Genomic DNA, 19,082 nt, shown 5'->3' with positions numbered 1-19,082 from the left:
CATAGTAAGCAGTCTGTTCTCTACTGACTTTCAGCCTTTAGTTCTAGAGTCACTTGGACTTTTTTTTTTTTCCAATGGTACAGTCTGTGATTAGACTTTGACTTTGTTTTCTTTGATCTAGGTGAAGGTCGGCAACGAATCTGCAACCGGAAATGGTTATAATAAGAAAGCGGCAAAACGGAATGCTGCAGAGGCTATGCTGCTGCAGCTTGGATACAAGGCATCTTCCCCTGCACATAGTCAAGCAGAGAAGGTGAGGATCTCTTAGCACTGTTGGGGGTTTATATAACTGAAACCAAGTTTTTTTTTTTTTTTTAAAAACCCCGGCTTGCATCAATTTTCTAACACTGAAGGCATGATGCTGAATTTTAGCGCAGGTCTGTTATAATTAGATTTATTCCTTCAGGGGAACAGATTTTTTTATAAGCTTTCATGTACTAGCATCAAAAGATTAGAGATGCCTGGAGAGAAGAAAGAAAATCGAATTATGGAATGGTAATAAAATTTTCACAAACTGCTTGTAATTTGCATGAATAGGAATGTAATGAAAGAAGAGTAATATGTGTGACAAGATAGCGTCTCTGGCAAGGCTGGTTACTGGCAGGAGGAGGACTCAGACACAGAAAACTGTTGTTTTAAGCTGACTTTTAATCAACACACCAAACAAAATAAACAGTTCACACAAAAACATGACTGCTTAGGCTGGGCATTAGCCTTTACTATTACAGTACAAAAAAACCCACAGTGTATATCCACAGTGTATATCCATGTATATCCACAGTGTATATCCACAGTGTACCCACAGTTACACTCACCAACTCCCTCCGCCAGATATTTCACCTCTCCTATATACTGTGGCTGGAGCCTAATTAACTATCAATCATTCAATTAGACTCCAGCCACATTCTCACATTTATTCTGATGGAGGAATTTAACATCCTTCCTGCCAACCCAATATTCCCCCCACACACACATTACACCAGCAGGGCTTCCACCCTGACACATATGTTAACATGATCCTGGTTCACATTTTAGTCCAGTTAATGAAAACTATTTAATTGAAGTATATGTTCTACAGCAGCTATTCAAATAACTTAACAATCATCCCTGTTATTTAAGTTAGATTTAGCCAGAATTTTGGATTGCATGAAACCTAGACACCACACAATCACCTGATAATACATTATTTTTCAGTTATAGAGTTAAGCTAAAAGTTTAAACGGTTAAGTTTTTTGAGTTAAATATTTAGTAAAAAAAAAAAAAAATCTGTTTAAATGGTTTTTTTATGTACTGTTTTAAATGTTTAAACTTCTACACCCTTGGTTTAACTGTGCATAAAATATTAGAGTGACATATTTTTCTTTTAACATACACATGTACAATTTATTCCTAATATTATTATTAATTTGTTTCTCAGTGATGTTTCCCTGCACAGTGAAAATGTAGTTACTATAAATGAGAAGGTTTTAAATTCTGGGAAAGGTACATCTGAATACTAGTTAATATAGTACAGTGGTTTTATCCTAACGAAAGTCTAATGTTGCTTCCTTGAAGTTGTCTGCTTTTATTTTTATAGCCTGTGGAGAACAAAGGCTGGAACGGACAAAAGGCAGCTTTAACTGAACCAACAAGTAACAGTACGTATTTCATGTTCTCTCTTAGAATAAATCCCCTATTTAATTTGTCTGACTTTGATAAATAGAGGTTTGATTGTCATCTGTTTTGTTTGTATATTTAGAGTGTTGTGCCTGTAAATTTCCCCTCCATTCACAAAGGTTTAAACAACGGAAATTGGCACTGGTGCTATCTAGGGTTTCTGAGTTAGAACGAGTGACAGTACTTAGTTTTTCTTTCATTCGTTTGTGTCATTCTGGATTAGGCACCACTGTACAGAGTAAATAAATTACTTTATAGTTTCCAGTAAATGTGGGATGTGTACTGATTGCAAACCTGAGTACCACTGCATGTTATTCTAATAATATAAAAATGTTCAAGTGCCCAGTATTTCAAGATACTCCTTTGTGAAACTGGCAGTTATAAGTTTTCTGTGAGGTGGAGTGAGTGAGTGAGTCACCCAGAAATTTTAACTACAGTGTGCAATTCCAATGAAAAGGAGCACAAAACAAGACTTCAACAGAGTTTGAAGGATCATTTGCCATGCTTTTTTTTTTGTGCAAATCCTGTAGTGTTTGAAAGGCTGAAGCATCAGAAAAAAGCTTCCTATCCAGATAATGAATTTTGTGTTATAACACATGAAAACTGAGAGCTATCTTCTTTGTTTTTTGTTATCCATTTTTAGATGTATCTTTTTTGAAGTATAATGCATGTTTTGTACTCTATGTTTCAGTAAAGTCGGGTATCATTTGAAGGGTTAACATGTTTATTTACCGTAATAGAAACCTATAGAGGCCGTAAGCGAATAATAATCAACCTGTGTTATGCCCTGTGCTTATCACAATCACACATGCCGATAATTGTAAAATACATTTTGTGTAACATTCTGTTTCACATGCCAGAAAGCAGAAGTATACAGTTGAATATGACCTTGTTCATTCAGTAGTTGGCAGTTTAGTAGTTTACACTATTCATAGTTTTGTCCATTTATATATATATAATATATATATATATATATATATATATATATATATATATATATATATTATATATATATATATATATACACACACAGTTGTAGTTAAGTTTACATACCTTAATGGAAATTCTTAATTTCTAGAAAGTTCCTGAAAACAAATAATTTTAGGAAAAATCATTTGTAGCAGAAGTTTTGCTTTTGTGGATGAGGAAAAAAAGTCACAAGAAATAGATGTCTACAATGATTTATTTCAGCATTTTTTTTTGTAAAACTCCAAAAGTATTCATACCTTTTGATGCTGTGATAGTATTGTCCACAAGGTGCTACAGATTTTAATATTATAACGCAGAACCTAATTCTAGAAAAGTACAGAAAAAGCTGGATTGTAGGTGAACATTTTTAGAGAGTATAAAAGGGTTAGGCATAGGATGATTGCTGTCATTACTAATAAGGCAATATGGGAAAAAGTAAAGAGCTATCTGAAGACCTGGGGCAGAAAATGATTTATTGTTATAAAGCTGGAGAAGGATACAAGAAGATGTCCAAGCATTTGAGTATCCCAATTTCAACTATTGTTTCTATTATCAAGAAGTACAAGATTCATGATACTGTCACAACGCTGCCTCGTTCTGGAAGAAAGAAGGTTCTTTCAACAAAAACAAGTAGAAGAATTGTGACGAAGGCTGATAACAATCTGAGATTGACTGCCAAAGATATTCAGAGTGAATTGGCTGCATGTGGGACTGCGATTTCCATTTCAACCATAGGTCGAGTATTGCATGGTGAAGGTGTCAGTGGTTGCAGGCCAAGGAAAAAGCCATAAGAAAACGTCAGAAGAACAATTGCTTAAAATTTGCAAAATGGCATTCAAATGATGGATATGAGTTATGGTCAAAGATTTTGTGGAGTGATGAAACAAAAATTGAGCTATTTGGTCATGCTGATAGTCGTTATGTTTGGAGAAAGTCTGGCGAGGCATACAAAGAAAAGAACACCAGGTTGTAATATCTTTCTGTGAGATTATTTTTCCTGTAATGGCACAGTAGTTCCAATGCATGGTAAAATGGATTTCATAGCATACCAAAAGATATTGACCAATTATTTCAAACCCTCTGCTACAAAACTTTGTTTAAAGTGCAACTAGACATTCCAACACAACAACAATTCAAAGCACAGATCAAAATCTACTTTAGAATGGTAAAGAAGAATAAAATCAAGGTTCTGGAATGGCCTAGTCAAAGTCCCGGTCTAAGTCTGATTGAGAATCATTGGTATGAGTTGAAGAAGGCTGTACAAAAGAGAAGTCCTCCGGAATTTGAATGAGCTGGAACAATTTTGCAACTAACTGTTAATTTCATTTCAGCACGGAGAATCTGCTTAAATGAATGGCAGTGAATGAATGATGATGATAGTGATTGCAATTGCGGATGATTTATGACTGTGAAGGGCTCTCAGTGCCCGAGTGAAGTATAGATTTGGCCGGAGGTCTCGTCCGCGGGTGCCCGATGGCTACCTGCACGACACCGGCTGGAAATATACGACCAGATACAAGCATACCAGTGCCGCAGATAGGATGTGGCTATGAGCCACCTCCCCCCGGGACGAGGCATGCTGCGACGTGGTGGCTGGGGAAGATGGAGGCCGAAACAAAAAGAAGCGACAAGAATGAATAGAACACAGAGCTTTTATGTGCTTGCGGATGACGTATTAGTTATGGGCGGATTCTTCTTTCAGAAAAGCAACCAAGTTTACAATTTCCGTCAGGGTTTGGATGCTTTTGAATTGGCATTTTTGGAGTTTTGCTAAAATAAGTAATTGTAGATATTTATTTTTGTAACTTTTTTTCCTCATCCACAAAAGCAAAACTTTTGCTACAAAATATTTTTCCTATAATTATTTGTTTGAGAAGTTTCTAGAAATTATACATTTCCATGGGGGTATGTAAACTTTTGACTACAATTGTATGTATGTATGTATATATCTTGAGTTTTATGTAAATTTTTTCGGGGCTTTCATTTTTGATATACTGTATGAAATTAGTGTTTTCTGTTACTTTCCAAAATGCTTGAGCGTTTTTTTTTTCCAGATATATATGATAGATATATATATATATTATATATATATATATATATATATAGATTATATATATCTATATATATAACAGTACACCCAACAGTACTTGGGGGATTTAAAGTATTCAGAACGAATCAATGATAGATACAAGTCAGGAAGGCGGGACATTGCCCAGCAGCACTGGCAAATGTATTTATTATTATTTTTGTAGTAGGTTTTATTTTTTAATGTAGAAAGGGGTAAAGTCAACGTGAATTGATTAACCAGTTGGGTGGGATTATCTTCCATTTCATTTTCTAATTTCATGCGTGCATTTTTACATTTTCTATTTGACTCATAGGCTTGAATATAGATACAGTACTTGCAAAGCACGTCACATTATTAACATAATTACATATCCACCCACTTATTTTAAACTCACATCCAGTTTAAGAAGCCATTAAAACTAAGAGAGAGGGTGTATGAGAGTAAAGTACTGTAGAAAGTTTAAAAAAAAGTTAATGTACGGATTATAAAAAGGTTAGTAAATTTTAGTGATTTAGTTTAAAGTATCAAAGTTTGACTGCCAAGGAAATAATATATATATATATATATATATATATATATATATATATATATATATATATATATATATTATATTATAATTTGCCATCCATTAGTTTTATTTAGTTATTATTTGCATATGTTAAGTTAGTTTTATTTACTTCTGGGCTTCCTTACCGTAGTTCTGCTACATCACAATGGATCGGTTTCTTAATCGACAAAATAAAGAACCTGTGCCTCACACTAGTACTAGTGGCACTGATAATAAAACTTCAATGGAGGAAAGTAACATACAATCAGCTATTGTTTCTTGTTCTTCTAGTGCAACAGCTGACGATCTTAATAGAGATCTTTAACGCAAGCTGGTATAAAACGTGTCTCTAACTCAAGTATTCTGTAACAAAGCATACCTGCTTTTGTTTTCCTTGTTGCATTTTCGGGGTAGTAAAAGACAAGGATGCCATGTTGACAGTACGTGGTTTAACAACTGGAAATGTACTCTTGAACGTGAAAAGGGTTTTCACAAACATGCCACAAGTCATGCTCATTTACAACCTGTTGCCGCTTGGAGAGAGTTTCAACACAGACAGGCAACGGGAGAAACCATTGATTCTCTGTTAGGCCCCAAACAAGTGGAGAAAAACAGGTACTACGTTAAGCATTGGAGAATATGTTTTCTTGTAGATGCTAAAATAGATGCTATAGACCGTTTTGCAACTGGGCTTTTCATAAAGCTATTTGAATACACTCTACAGAAAGATCCCAAATTAGCAGAGACAGTAAAGACTATACCACAAAATGCAAAGTATACATCAAAAGGTATACAAAATGAAGTGACAGAGATATTAAGTAAAATGGCTCTTAATTTAAAGAGAATATGCATTCTGATTATAGTGGGTACTGTATCAAAAATGATGGGACACGAGATAAGTGCAATGTAGAAAATCTGTCCATCATGGTAAGATTTGTTACTGATTCAATACCTGAGGAGCATCTGATTGGCTTGCTTGAATTGCATCAGTTGGATGCAGAATACATGACAACTCAAATACTGCAACACCTCACTGAAGTAGGTTTTAATGCTAACAACGTGTCAGCCAGTGCTACGATGGTGCATCAGTGATGAGTGGGGTTAATGGAGGTGTGCAGGCTTTGCTGCAAAGAAAACTATCAAGGCACATACCATACATACATTGTTACAGCAGTCAGCTGCACTTAGTAGTAGTGGATACAATTCAAAGTGAATTTTTTTATCTTTGTAGTTCTCTGTATGTATTCTGTCATCGGAACTACATTACTCTTCACTAAAGAGATAGAAATTCACTGAACAAGCCATTTTGACCAAATGTGTTGTTGATAATGAGGATCTATTTCTTGATGTACTGTCAGAAGTCTCAGAGGATAATATTGGTTCCATAAACGTATGTACAAAAGCATCTAGACTTTTTTTCTCAGCTGAAGAGACAGAGCTTCTTTAATAATAATAATAATAATAATCTTCATTTTTATATAGCACCTTTCATAGTGGACCACCATCACAAAGCACTACTAGGGAGTATGAACAATGCATCAGCTGCAGAGTCACTTAGAAGAACGTCTCAACCGAAAGACAGAGCACAAGGAGGTTAAGTGACTTGCTCAAGGTCACCCAATGAGTCAGTGGCAGTTGGGATTGGAACTGGGGACCTCCTGGTTACAAGCCTGTATCTTTTAACCAAGGACCACATAGCCTCCTCTTTGTTCTTGGAAAGATCCTTGTCCATTATGGTATTTGGTATTTTAAAGCCAGCCAATGCTGTTCTTCAGTCACAGCCTGTTCTGTGCTCTGCTGGTGAGCTGATAAATGCATCAGCAGAGGCATTAAAGAATCTCTGTCAAGATGGAGATTTCTGGAATGAGCACTGTAGTGTAGCTGTAGATGTGCATAGTATGAAAGAGACAGAGAACCGTGAGTAAGCAGCTAGCTGGTTCTGTTGTGTTTTCAACACTAGGACATTCAGACTAGTATTGCGAAAATGTTTGACCTGTGTTAAACATTTTAGACAGAGCAGTGGCAGAGATGGGACACAGATTTTCTCAGAAGAGTCTGGATTTAATGAAGTCTTTGTCTTGCCTTGTACCCCAATCTAGTACATTTCCTGATGCTACCATGCTAGAGCCTCTTCAGATGATAGCTGCTGTTGACAGAAATGACATGGCCAATGAAATTGTTGTAGCTAAACCAATTTTGCTTAAAAAACTCTACAAAGATGCAGACTGTGCTGCTGTCTGTGAACTTATGCATGAATATGCAGATGCATTTCCTTTGCTGCATAAAGAATTGCCTATAAGCCTATATTATAACTGTAACAAAAAATGACTGTTTAAAAGTATGTGTCTAAATGGTGGCCCCTCTGTGAGGTCTCCTGGACCCCCCATCCTAAAGGTGCTGGAGCCAGGCCTGACTGAGATCCTAATAAACCTGTCCTTTTAAATCCAGAATACATTTAAAAAAACAGTACTTTCATTGGGACTGTGAATTTATTAGTTTTGTGTTACCAAAATATGGGTTGAACAGCAAAAATATGTTTCCTTATGTCTTGTCAAGCTTGTAAACCACGTGATTTCTTGGAAGCCAACAGCCTCTGGCCTTAAAACAAATATATACTGTGATAATATTTCAAAAGTTGGCATCTCTGTAGTAGCCTGAACTAACCTGAAGTGGTATTGCATTTGCAGACGGTCCGTTTACATTCCGGCCAATCAGTTTTGCATTCAGAATTGGAAATCGGAAAACCAGAAAACGACTTGTTTTTCTATTTTGGTTTTTCATAAAAACAAAAATCGATCCGTTTTACATGTTCCAATTTCTGAGTTTAAAATACAAAAACGGATTCAGGCTTGTTTTCCAATTTTTCATATTGGTTTTTGCAACAAAATATTTGAAATTGAATAATCTGTAATACAAAAATGTAGGGCCGAAAACAACACTTAAGCAATGATAGATATACTAACGTATCGGAAGAGGGACAGACCTATTCAACCAATAAAAGCGTGCCAGCCCCCTTTTAGTGATCCTATGGCAAGCTCTGTAAGATGCTAACATTTCCTCTCTCCCTGCGGTTTGCAGGCTCTACAAAAAAAAAGAACTATGATACAGTGCAAAACTGTAAAGAGAATTCACCCCAACCCTTCACCATATTCTGTTACAAAAGAACCCCCCACCGCAGCATGAATACTCCACAACATTTAATATCTTAAAAATGATTTAGCTCCTTCAAGACCTTTAAAAAAAAAAATTAAAAAAAGGCCAGGCACAGCCAGCTCTCTGTGTCCCGCAGTTATGACGATGCAATAATTTTGTGCCTGTTTACCAACATTATTTCTTTCTTATTTATTAATTTAGTGTACTTTAAGATACGTGAACATGCAAGATAAACACCAGGTTATTTTGGCAGTATTTTGTTTATGTTGCTTGTTTGCTACCCAGACTGACATTGCAGTATTTTTAAATATTTGCCAAACTAGTTGCTTAATTTCTAATTAACCTCTTATGTTTTCATTTTCTTTCTTTTTTTAAAGATATTTTTAAAACCCATGTCCCTTTCTATTAACTCAAAACATTTAGTTTCTATTCAATACAGTACTCTGTTCAATTAGCAGTACCTAGCAACCAGATTTCAGTCATCAGTCATAATTTTAATGCTAGAACAACTAGTAAAAAACCTATTCATTTTCATATCTCACAGGCATGATGTTCTGTATTTATCTGTATTAAATCTTTTTTTGATGTATTTAGGCTTTACACTACATTCACAATGGAAATATCTGCAAACTGAACTGAATTTGTATTTTACACATACAGGATATTCAGCTTTATAACAAAGAGAAGAACTTTTATGTTTTGTCTTTATTTCTTTATTCGAATATATAATATGCTGTTTTAATTCAAGTTTTTTCTCTACATTGTATCCTTAGTTTTATCCCTCACAAGTCTTTTTTTATTGCATCGCCTATAAAATCGCTCCGAGGAGCGTTTTGATGAGGTCATTCCTTGTTGGAGCATTGTACCAAAGTCACTTCACTGGGGAAAGTATTCCGACTCTTTTTGCACCTATGTAGTGACCTTTGTATTAGTGTTAGTGTCTTGCACTTTTTTACAAAAACATTTTTTAATTGTCTATATTAATGTTTTTGTGTGTACTTACTGGTAAAAAGGCAAATTGCACATTGCATACCTCTGTTGTAGTTATGGCATCTTAATTTAGAAGGTTTCATTCCCAAAGCCAACCTCTGAATTCCTGATCATGGTGCAATGATTTATGTGTGTACACTTAAAATGTCATTATTTTGTGTTTTGTTCTTGTGGGATATTAAAAATAATTTGGTTGTCTCCATTGTCGCCTCATTCTGTTTTTAGTTACTGCAGGCCTGTGTGTCGTTACATAATCTGAATTCTGGACTACTACAGTACACTATGCTACTGTCAGTCTCTCTTGTTGTGACAGAAGTGATTGCTCATTTCGAATTGGTATCAAGTGATGGCTATCTTTTAAAGAAGCAAAATTCTTTCAATTAAAAATGGCCTAGATTTACCACTTTTACAGTTTTGTTAAGTAAATAGACATACAAAATTAAAATAAATGCTGAACGTGTGTAATTTATGTAAATTAATTAACAGTAATCGTTAATTAATTAACAGTAATTATCCATACAATGAATACAAAATCCATTTCAGGATTTTATACCTAGAAGTTATTTATTTTTACCCCAGATCCCAATGCAAGCCCAGTGCATTAATAGGAAAGCAAGGTGTAATTTAGGAGTACAGTGCATCTTCACAGTTGATTAGACCTCCAGTTCACTGGAGGTCTAATCAGTGCTGTGTAGAGTAAGTGTCCCCTGTTGCACTGCTTGTATGAAACTTATAGCCGCATTATTTCAGAAGCACTGATCCAATCTTTTATTAAGTAGGTGTCTTTTTACTCAGGGTTTCTCTTGACATTGTTATTTAAATTTCTTTTCTTAAACTTGCTTTGTCTTATTGTCAAATTTGAAGTGTTTGATTTATAATAATGATCTTCTTTTTATGTTTAAAAGCCATGGCTGAAATATGGTTTTGTTTTTTGGAATAGCTCCATATTTTTTTCCAAAGAGAAGGCTGTTATTTTGGGTGGAACACTGAAAACATTCAAACTAGCTAAGGAACAATGGGATTTTTTTTTTTTTTTAGTATAACAGCTCAGATGACCAAGGCCCTTCAGTGCTTTTTACTTCTTTTTAAAATGTGCATTGTCATTAGGTTTCGGAAGTTTGGCTGTCAAAACTACTAATTACATACATCTTGGGACCTTTGAGATGTTAGAATAAATTATCCTCGTAGTTGTGATGCAGGACAGACTCCCTCAGTCTGTAGAAATGAGCTTTCATCAGTTTCAGATTCAGTCATTAATGTTAATGTCCAGTGTTAATGTTAATGTTAATGTTAATGTCCAGTCCTTGAAAAAATTTAATCCATGTCAATTTCAACTACTAACAGCCGACCATTATTTACCTAGTTTAAGCCACGCAGGCTTTCCTCTTCTGTTAATCAAGAAAAGGCCTTGTTCCCAGCTTCCGAAATGTTTCTACCAACCTGGTTTAAAAACTACACCACTTGCAGTAATGTGAAGTTAATTTAAAAAATAAATAACTAAATAAATAAGAAAAGGGAATTTAAACTTTTAAACGACTTTAGAATTTCAAAATATTTAAATGTGTTGCATAACATATTGTTGTGGATTGCTCTTGGTTGCTGCTTTACTGATCTTTTCTATATCAAAACAAAGTTGATCTGTGTAATCAATCAGTGATTGCGAGAGGGGGGCTTTTTTTGTGAAAAGAAATAACTGCATAATGACTTTATATGGGCTTTTGATTTAGCGTACTGAATAACTCCGCCGTTAATTTTACTGTATATGGGGGAAGTTAATGTCCTCCATGTGTCTACAACTCTGGCCCGCCATGTCAAGTCAAGGATTGGAAAATGAGAATTGTGGTTTACTGCCACTAATGTGCAGTGCAAGAATGTCAAAACAACATGGTTAATGAATATTAGTTGGCTGTTTTGGCCCTTACTCTGATAAACTTGTACAGTATTTATTATTTTTGGATGTAAATATTTGAACCAAATGTGTAAGGACATGTTAAACTAATTTTCAGTTTCCTAGTCTCCTTTTCAGACGTTCACAAAAAGTTCCAAACTTTGGCTTGCGGAAATGTCTCACAATAGCCGTTTCTCAGCAGTACAGTTTTTTTAAATGTTTATTAAGGCAGCAAAATTTAATCTGGACACCTTTTGCAGTTTTGTGACCCATGTTTGCTTTACTGCAGTTGTGTGAGTGCTTTTCATGTGTAACAGTGAAAATGTAGCACTTTTTATCCATAGGGCAAAAAGGGTGCTTTAGATTTCTAACACTTACACACTCAACTTTGTGCAGACAAGCCTGTCACATTAGCCACATGAGCAAACTGGTGTCTGTTTTGAATTTATCCAGGGAGACAGGAGATGTTGGCACCCTGTGCTGAAAACCAAACCGTTGCTTATGGCTAAATGTGTATCTGACACGGGAAATAGAACAAGAGCCAAATCACAGAAGCCTGTCTTTTTTTCTTAACTTTTAATGACAATTCAGCATGTGTGTAAATCATTGTGGGGTGTAATGAAGGGAACAGCGTAGTACAACCCTCTCATTTGTTTCCATCCACAGCTCAAAAGGGAATACTTCATCTCTCTCCTGATGTTTATCAGGAGATGGAAGCAAGCCGGAACAAGACTGGTGTTGCGGCTGCTGTTAACTATCTGCATCCAAAAAACATTGGCCAGGGCTCCAGTTCTTTCTTTAGCACCACCAGCAACACGGCAACCATTGCCAGGGAACTCCTGCTGAATGGCATCTCTCCGACTGCTGAAGCCATAGGTTTGAAAGGAAAAGCACCTGCTTCGCCCTGCGCCTCTGTGCAGCCTTCACAACAGCTGGAGTACTTGGCCAGGATTCAAGGCTTTCAGGTATGGAAAAAATGAAGCTGTTAAGCAGAACTCCCAGCAGTGCTATGTCCATACCACTCAAACTTCAGTCTGCAACATTTATCATACTGCTACGGTATTTGCATCAAGTTAGGACTGTTAAGTGAAGCGTGCTCACAAATGCTGTAGACTGTGCCAAGAGTGTAATTGCTGTGATTTTTCCAAATGAATAAATACAAACTTGGGAACTTTTTGTTCTCTCTATATACTGAAGTTATTTTCCATCAAAACATAGTTCTGCCATTTTTCATTTCAGCATGTATTTATTTTATTATTATTAAACTTTTTTTTTTAAGCTTAAGGGTCTTTGGCATCAAAAACATTTTTTTTTTTTTTTTTTTTTTTTTCGCTCTTGTCGTGTGTGGTAGGAAATTGCAGAGTCATGTCATCCCAGGTTTGGAAGATAAGGCACATTTATATTAAATCACTTCTTTGTTTTAGAATTTGCACAAGATAAGAAACTGCTACCTCAGCAGTACTCAATAGGAGTCATTCATCATGTGCTTTTTTTTTATATTTTACAGTAAAATGTTCTGGCACTAGTGCTGCTTTGGGGTTTCCATAGGTAATCTATTGTTGTTGCATTGAGTTTCCTGTGTGCTGAAACCTGATGAAACAATATAGAACAGTCATACAGCAACCATATGAAACATTTGGCTTATGTTAAGTTAGATAGTTGTTTACGATGACATTTAAAGCTTTGGAACATGGCATGCATCTGTTGTCATGCATCGGAAGGTTCCCACCGGTTAGTACTGTGTTTTAAAGGGTACATCAGCACTACATGAAAAATAAAGCATAAGCTATCCCAGCTTATGCACCCAAACATCTGCATAATGCCACACTGCTATGTCCAAAATCTCTGTTCTCGAGCATATCTTCTGAGCCAAAAAACATGACTTCCGCATGTTCTTACATGTACCTTCACATGTGCTCTGAAATGTACCGGAGCATGCCCAGTGAAGCGTTGTAGAAGCTATAGTACCTCCGTGTGGAAACACTAGTCTGTGTGACAAAAATGGTCTGTCTAATTTTCCATAAGGCAGGAACTTGTACCTGCTTTCATTTTGTGTAGCAGATATCTTTCACATTGTACATGTTTCCTTCATAAGTTAAATTTTGATGTATTATTATGATTTAATGTTGCATTCAATAAAAAAAATAAATGAACAAAAAAAAGTTTGTGCTGTGTAAGTGATTGCGGGGAAAAGAAACCCAAGGCAGAGTTGTTCTCATTTCCAGCTAGTGAAGGGATCTACCCACAATTATAGCAGCACTGTGTTATTGCAATATACTTACCCAAAGTCTTAGATATAGCTCCAGCTGATTCTGAATCTTTGCACAATTGAGACGTATCGAATAAACTAGCAAATGAGATTCATAAACAGTGTGTTTCCTTTTGGAATGAGGTCTTTGAGGATGATCCGACCTAAAAAAATAAATAAAAAAAATTGAATTTTTTCATTCTTCGTATTTGGTTTTCATTGCATTTCCTGACACAATAATCTACACACCATTGAGCGGGAAAGTCGAATTCGGCCACAAATTCCATCTCCCTATCAGTTTCTGAACAATCTGATGTTGAAATATCGTCTGGTATTGTTTTGGACCTTCCCTGTGTACAGTCACACTGTGTTGCTGAGGAAAATTTGAATTTAAACTTTCCTGCTCAATGGCGTATAGATGACTGTGCATGTGTTGTGTCAGGAAATGAAAATGGAAACCAAATACGAAGGATGAAAAAATGCAATATTTACTTTTTTAGGTCGGATCATCCTCAAAGACCTCATTCCGAAAGGAAATACATTGTTTCCGAATCTCATTTGCTGGTTTATTTGATATGTGTCGGTTGTGCAAACATTCAGAATCAGCTGGAGCTATATCTAAGACTTTGGGCAGTAAATATTGCAATAACACAGTGCTGCTATAATTATGGGCAGGTTCCTTCATTAGCTGGAAATGAGAACAACTCCGTCTTGGTTTTCTTTTCCCCCACAACCACTTACACAGCACAGACGTTTATTTTTATTTTTTTTATTGAATGCATCATTAATCATAATAATACATAAAAATACAACATGCGAAGGAAACATATACAATGTGAAAGATGTCTACTACACAAAAAGGTACAAGTGCCTTCCTTATGGAAAATTAAACAGACCATGTTTGTCACACAGGCTAGTGTGTTTCCACACGGATCAGATATAGCTTACACAACTCTTCATTGGGCATGCGTCAGTACATCTGACAGTTCACACAACAGTTTTTTGACACTCCAGAAGAATGATTTGGACTTTGGCAGTGCGGCATTATGCAAATGTTTGGACGCATACAGATTATTATACAACAGCTAGGTGGGATAGTTTATGTTTTAATTTTCTTGTAGTGCTGATGTACCCTTTAAGTATTCAGGTATTCTGGACTGATAAGTTTACACTAAGTTTATAGTATCTTGATTAACTTGAGTTGCAAGTATGCAAGTGGGGCAGTGAATTTTCATGAACATATTGGGCCACATTGCTCAGGGTCTTTACAAAACGTTTAATTTAAGCACTTAAAGATTTTCCATCATTGTTAGTTAATAGTAATATTAACAGTTAAAAAAAAGGTTTAAAATGGATCAAATTGCATTTTGGTGTGAAGAACCTGATTTACTATCCAAAGGGCCCTATTTTGAAGCTAAAAGGAGGGGCCCAATTGTTTAGGAGTTAATATTGGTCATTGTCTTGACACGGTAAAAAATCAAAAACAAAATGCAGGAGGAGATAAGGATGGATCATTTACCATCTCCCTAAGAAGATTCAGGATTTATCAGCATCATCAAATCTTCATTTCACAAACACGAAACACCCCAGCTCTGCTCCCTCTTAGGACAGAGGGTCAAACTCTAGTTCTTCACCGCGTAGCTGTTTTATTGGTCCGGTGTGTGTAGCTTTATGAGAGAAACTAATAAAATAAAAAAATCTGCTTTTGTACTAAAGCAGTTATTTTCCAGCAGCCATCAGCACAGTTTAGGGAAATATGTGTTGGCATGAAGCACATTTAGTATGTGCTTCCAATTAACTTTACTGTGCAATGCTGGCATACTTCCACATGTGATGGCAAAAGAGTAGAATAAAGTAAATATATTAACAAGCAACATATGCACTTTTTAAAGTCATTGAGTAATGATTCAGAGGGCCAGCGTGCTGTCAGGGATGCTGTTTTCTGTCAAGGTGGAATACTTCACCCAACCCCCCTCCTTCTGCTGGCCGGTGTGGCTGAAGTGAAACAGTCTGTGCATCCTAATGTATTGGGGTTATGAAACAGCCTTGGGCTGAAGGAGTCTGATGTTGGTGCGGAACCTTGCCAGTATTAGATCACTAGAGTGAGGTGGAGCTGTGTCTCTGTAAGTCGCCTTTGATAAAGGCATCTGCTAAATAAATAAATAAAATAAATAAATAAATAATCATCATCATCATCATCATCATCATCTTTGGGAAATTGCTCATCAGTAGGTCAGGCTCATATTACAGAACCCTTTAAAGCATTCTTTGTGCTCTCTTCCAAGCTGGAATACAGTTATTGTTTTTGTAAGAATTTTATGTTTATATGCTTTTTACCCTTCTCCAGAACTGGACAGAAATCTAATATTTTAATTGATAGCAGAAATGTTCCCTCAACTAGAAATTGGAATTAACTCTTGGACAGATGCAGAGATGTAAATGTTTTCCATTTCATTTTTTAAAATTTGTTTTGAGTGGTTTAACTAGTAAAACATTTTTTTAATTTTTTTTATTACTGCCCATCTAAAAATTTGATTTTTTTTTTTTCTGATGAGGCCCTGTTTCTACCCAGGTTTACAGAAGGCACATTGTAAAGTCTGATATAACTAGAACTAATATCTCAAAACTTGGCACTTAATTGCTTTGTCTATCTATCTACCAGGCATAATTATCTTTAACCCATTAGCTCTTTTTCTTTGAATCAGTCTCAACATTTGTTGACAACACCATGCCTTAAATAGCAAGTCTGTCGTGTAATATGTAGGCTTACATCTACTCATTTGTTGGGGTATCTATTTTATTAAATAATTTTTTATTTCTTTGTGGGAAGGAATGAAGAAAGTATTTATGAAAAAGAGTTTTGATTAGATGCTAAATTAATTGCCTGGTTTCTGGTTAGGATACAATTTGCAGCTGTATTTATCGTGGCCCTTTATTTAGCGTTGACAATCACGAATTTATCTTTGCTCTTGCAAGCTTAATAAACATATTGTACATTGAATGTAAACATACTGTACATTGAATATAAACATACTGTACATTGAATATAAACATACTGTACATGGAATATTGCTCTGATACTTCAGTTCCCTTCAGTATTACAAGTAGGTCCCTGTAGTTCTTAGCTCGTCGATCGCCATATTCAAAATGTTTTGATCTGCAGATTTTTTTTAAGCGTAACTACAGGGCACTATGCGTATAACAGGATATATAAATATGGAATCTTATTGAAAACAGCAGAGATTAGTGTAATTAATTGCTTGAAAATAATGCAATAGGCACATTTTTTTAAATATTACATGTTTACATAATTTCTCCATTTAACCTTGCTTGGTAAGATAAATTATCAAAACATTTCACATTTCACACAATCAGCCATATGTATAGATATAAAGGTCCAAGTAAGAAAGGTGATCTCAAATTAAGCAAGACACAATTGAGAATACACCCCCCTTCCTCCCTATTTTTCATATGTGCTCACATTTTTAATAACAAGTTGATTGTTAATGTGTTTTCGTTGGACAATATTAATGGACAGATCTCCCCCAAAGTACAGCAAGTAAGGCTCAATATAAATCATAGGTGCAGACATTTTGACCAGCAGTGACACTATGTCCTGTTCAAAATTCTAATTAGAAATAAAGAAGAACTAGGGAAAAATGTAAAAAAGTAATTATTTTTTGCACCTCCCTTATGTCATCTTCCTGATTTCACAATAAAGGGTCTGGACATTATTTGCAGAAAATCGGCAGTCAGCAGAGAGGGGTCATTGGCGACATCAGACTTTGATAATAAAACGGATGCTCCTAAAAAGCTGTAAGATGTGTCTTGCTGATCGGGGGGGGGGGGGGGGGGTTCACACACCAAAGGGGTTGGACTCTTTTGTGTCGCCTTTAACGTTCCGCTGGAGCATAACAAAAGCGCATCGATTGATGAACTCTTCGGTTCAGACGTGGACTAAAAAGCAAAAAAAAAAAAAAAAAAAAACTTGAAAGAGAGTAGAGAGCTTTCTTTGTGTGGACATTTTGTTTGTTGTTGTGCTTTTTTGAAGTTTAGTGTTTTTGGGAATTTGACCAGTAAAGAAGAAATACATTTTTGGGAAAGTGACAAGTAAAAAAAAATGTGTGTGTGTGTGTGTGTGTGTGTGTGTGTGTGTGTGTGTGTGTGTGTGTGTGTGTGTGTGTGTGTGTGTGTGTGTGTGTGTGTGTGTGTGTGTGTGTGTGTGTGTGTGTGTGTGTGTGTGTTTTCTGTATTGCTTTCATCTCTGTGGTTAGGATTTGCTGATTTGGAGTACTTCAAAATAAATTGAAACAAAAAGCTAGGTTCTCACACAAAGTTAATTACTCCAAATGGCCACTGGTCATTTTTAAAAAAAGAAAAAAAAAAAACAGAAAAGGAAAAACACACCCATAAAATGTTACAAAATAAATAGTTGTTTCTTATTAGTTTCCAAAATGGTAATTGATATTTTTTTTCATTCACATGCAAATCTGTTGTACATAAATTCCTAAAACACAATTTATTTTATTCTCTCCCTTTAGAGGCTGTCCTTTCTCCATGGGTAATACAAGCCAACAGGACATGCTTAAAAATAAATAAATAAATAAATAAAGATCAGGGATTACCTTTGCGAAGCTTTAGTATTATGACCTTAAAACTGATTAAGTGTTCATTTATATTAGTGAGCCTTGCGTGTCTGTCTTTGTTACACAACAATGGGATTAAGTGTCTTTATAAATAAGTCAGACCTGTTAACTTGTAGAAAGCAAACATTCACACCATTTATTTGACACCCCCTGCTGTCTGTATAGAACGTAAAAACATCACATCAGTGTATATGCCTGTTTGTGGATCGACCATACACCCCAATGATAGTGTGCAGCAAGAATGTAGATTAGTTATGCAACTCTTTAGATGTTATATAAGGAATTATTGGGATTATATGTCACTGATCCTATTGTACAGTGTTTGCTAGTCATTTTGTTTAATCTGCCCCACACTGTGGTTCTCTGCCAGTTCTTTCAATATGGTTATGCAATTAGAAGTTCTAGTTAACAGTTCTAGTTAGCATTGATTATTGCCAGTATGCCTGTGTTGTAAAATCTGAGTGTTGTTTGTCTTAAATGTGGGAGCAAGACTTTGCAGACATACTTATCACCCTATACCAGTGGTCCTCAAAGTGGTGCCCACGAAGCCAGGCCATCGTGCCCGCGGCAGCTGTTCTTAAATTATGGGTCATGAACACATTTCTGGCGGGTCGTAGCGTGGGAAAATGAAGAAAGCTTTAAACACGTTTTCCAACAAAAGCTCCATATCAGTCTGTTGACAGTGCTGCTCGCATATGCTGTGATTGTACCTACACAACTTCTTTTTTTTTTTTTTTTTCCCTGAATGGCTTTTGCGATACGATCAACAAATTGAATATCTGCATTATCTCTGCGGTAGCAATCATAAGTTAGCTGGGTGGGACATAAACTGTGTCTGTTTCAGGTACAGGTACTGACTGTAAGTTTAACCAATAGGAGAGTCAAATATCTGCCAAGTATTACGCAGCTGTCCAGTG

General features: G+C 35.8%; 1 protein-coding gene across 3 annotated transcripts in view; it reads left to right on the top strand.

Annotated features, from left to right (window-relative positions):
* The window catches only part of LOC121314356 (double-stranded RNA-binding protein Staufen homolog 2-like), an 89,983-nt gene that overhangs the window by 40,270 nt on the left and 30,631 nt on the right, over positions 1-19,082 (top strand). For all 3 annotated transcript variants that reach the window (XM_041247515.1, XM_041247513.1, XM_041247516.1), the window contains exons 10-12: positions 122-253; positions 1,577-1,637; positions 11,938-12,236. In XM_041247515.1, coding sequence (XP_041103449.1) covers positions 122-253; positions 1,577-1,637; positions 11,938-12,236 — 492 coding nt within the window. The remainder of the gene's footprint in view (positions 1-121; positions 254-1,576; positions 1,638-11,937; positions 12,237-19,082) is intronic.

Source organism: Polyodon spathula, chromosome 4 (assembly GCF_017654505.1).
Source record: "Polyodon spathula isolate WHYD16114869_AA chromosome 4, ASM1765450v1, whole genome shotgun sequence".
Classification (NCBI taxonomy): Eukaryota; Metazoa; Chordata; class Actinopteri; order Acipenseriformes; family Polyodontidae; genus Polyodon; species Polyodon spathula.
The sequence above is the reverse complement of the archived record's forward strand: the minus strand, read 5'-3'. Positions and strand labels throughout refer to the sequence as shown.